The sequence below is a fragment of the Aythya fuligula genome, chromosome 29, assembly GCF_009819795.1.
Source record: "Aythya fuligula isolate bAytFul2 chromosome 29, bAytFul2.pri, whole genome shotgun sequence".
Taxonomy (NCBI): Eukaryota; Metazoa; Chordata; class Aves; order Anseriformes; family Anatidae; genus Aythya; species Aythya fuligula.
The window spans coordinates 2,692,791-2,694,041 of NC_045587.1; the positions used below are offsets into that span (position 1 = coordinate 2,692,791).

The window sequence follows — 1,251 nt, forward strand, 5'->3', positions numbered from 1 at the left end:
TCAAGCAGAGCAGCAGAGCCTCACAAAGACTATTTCTTCAGCCTGCTCTTTACGTAAATTTGGAGAAAAGCCCAAGCACAAAACACCAGCAGTAAGGAAATCCACATTTATTACACAGCTGGAACATGGGATATGCCATGCCATACCATACTGATATATAAGGACAATACATACATGTACAAAGGTCTGTGTGTAAGCCATATTGATTCTATGCCACCAAGAAGTGGAGTGAATGCACATATTCTGGAACTTTAACAGGTTGCACAATCCAACCTCGAAATTCTGTGATTCTGTGATTCTGTGACATGCAGAATCTTATTTCAGCCAAAAGACTACTGATTGAGTCATCTTCTTCAGGATATCTTTGAGCTCCTGGTTTCTCATGCTGTAGATGAGAGGGTTCACTGCTGGAGGCACCACCGAGTACAGAACTGCCACCACCAGGTTCAGGGATGGGGAAGAGATGGAAGGGGGCTTCAGGTAGGCAAAGATTGCAGTGCAGATAAACAGGGAGACAACAGCCAGGTGAGGGAGGCACGTGGAAAAGGTTTTATGCCTTCCCTGCTGTGAGGGAATCCTCAGCACAGCCCTGAAGATCTGCACATAGGACACCACAATGAAAACAAAATAACCAAAGGCTAAACAAACACCAGCCACAACCACTCCAACTTCCCTGAGGTAGGCATCTGAGCAGGAAAGCTTGAGGATCTGGGGGATTTCACAGAAGAACTGGTCCAGGGCATTGCCATGGCAAAGTGGTAATGAAAATGTAGTGGCAGTGTGCAGCACAGAATAAATAAAACCACTGCCCCAGGCAGCTGCTGCCATCTGGGCACAAATTCTGCTGCCTAGGAGGCTCCCGTAGTGCAGGGGCTTGCAGATGGCAACGTAGCGGTCATAGGCCATGACAGTGAGAAGAGAAAACTCTGCTGAAATGAAATAGAGTAGCAGAAAGACCTGTGCAGCACATCCTGCAAAAGAAATGGCCCTGTTATCCTGGAGGAAATTGGCCATGGCTTTGGGCAGAGTAGTGGAGATGCAGCCCAGGTCGAGGAGGGCGAGGTTGAGGAGGAAGAAGTACATGGGGGTGTGGAGGCGGTGGTCACAGGCTACGGCAGTGAGGATGAGGCCGTTGCCCAGGAGGGCAGCCAGGTAGATGCCCAGGAAGAGCGCGAAGTGCAGGAGCTGCAGCTCCCGTGTGTCTGCAAATGCCAGCAGGAGGAACTCGCTTACTGAGCTGATGTTGGGCAT

The 1,251-nt window shown here is 49.7% G+C and overlaps 1 protein-coding gene across 1 annotated transcript; it reads right to left on the bottom strand.

Annotated features, from left to right (window-relative positions):
- Window positions 1–315: 315 nt before the first annotated feature.
- On the bottom strand, window positions 316–1,251 carry LOC116499978 (olfactory receptor 14C36-like). The gene has a single exon (XM_032204856.1). The coding sequence runs from the start codon at window positions 1,249–1,251 to the stop codon at window positions 316–318; it is 936 nt and encodes a 311-aa protein (XP_032060747.1).

Bases quoted from the DNA above. Each gene is read 5' to 3' on its own strand.
- LOC116499978 (XM_032204856.1), bottom strand. From the start codon at position 1,251: ATGCCCAACATCAGCTCAGTAAGCGAGTTCCTCCTGCTGGCATTTGCA.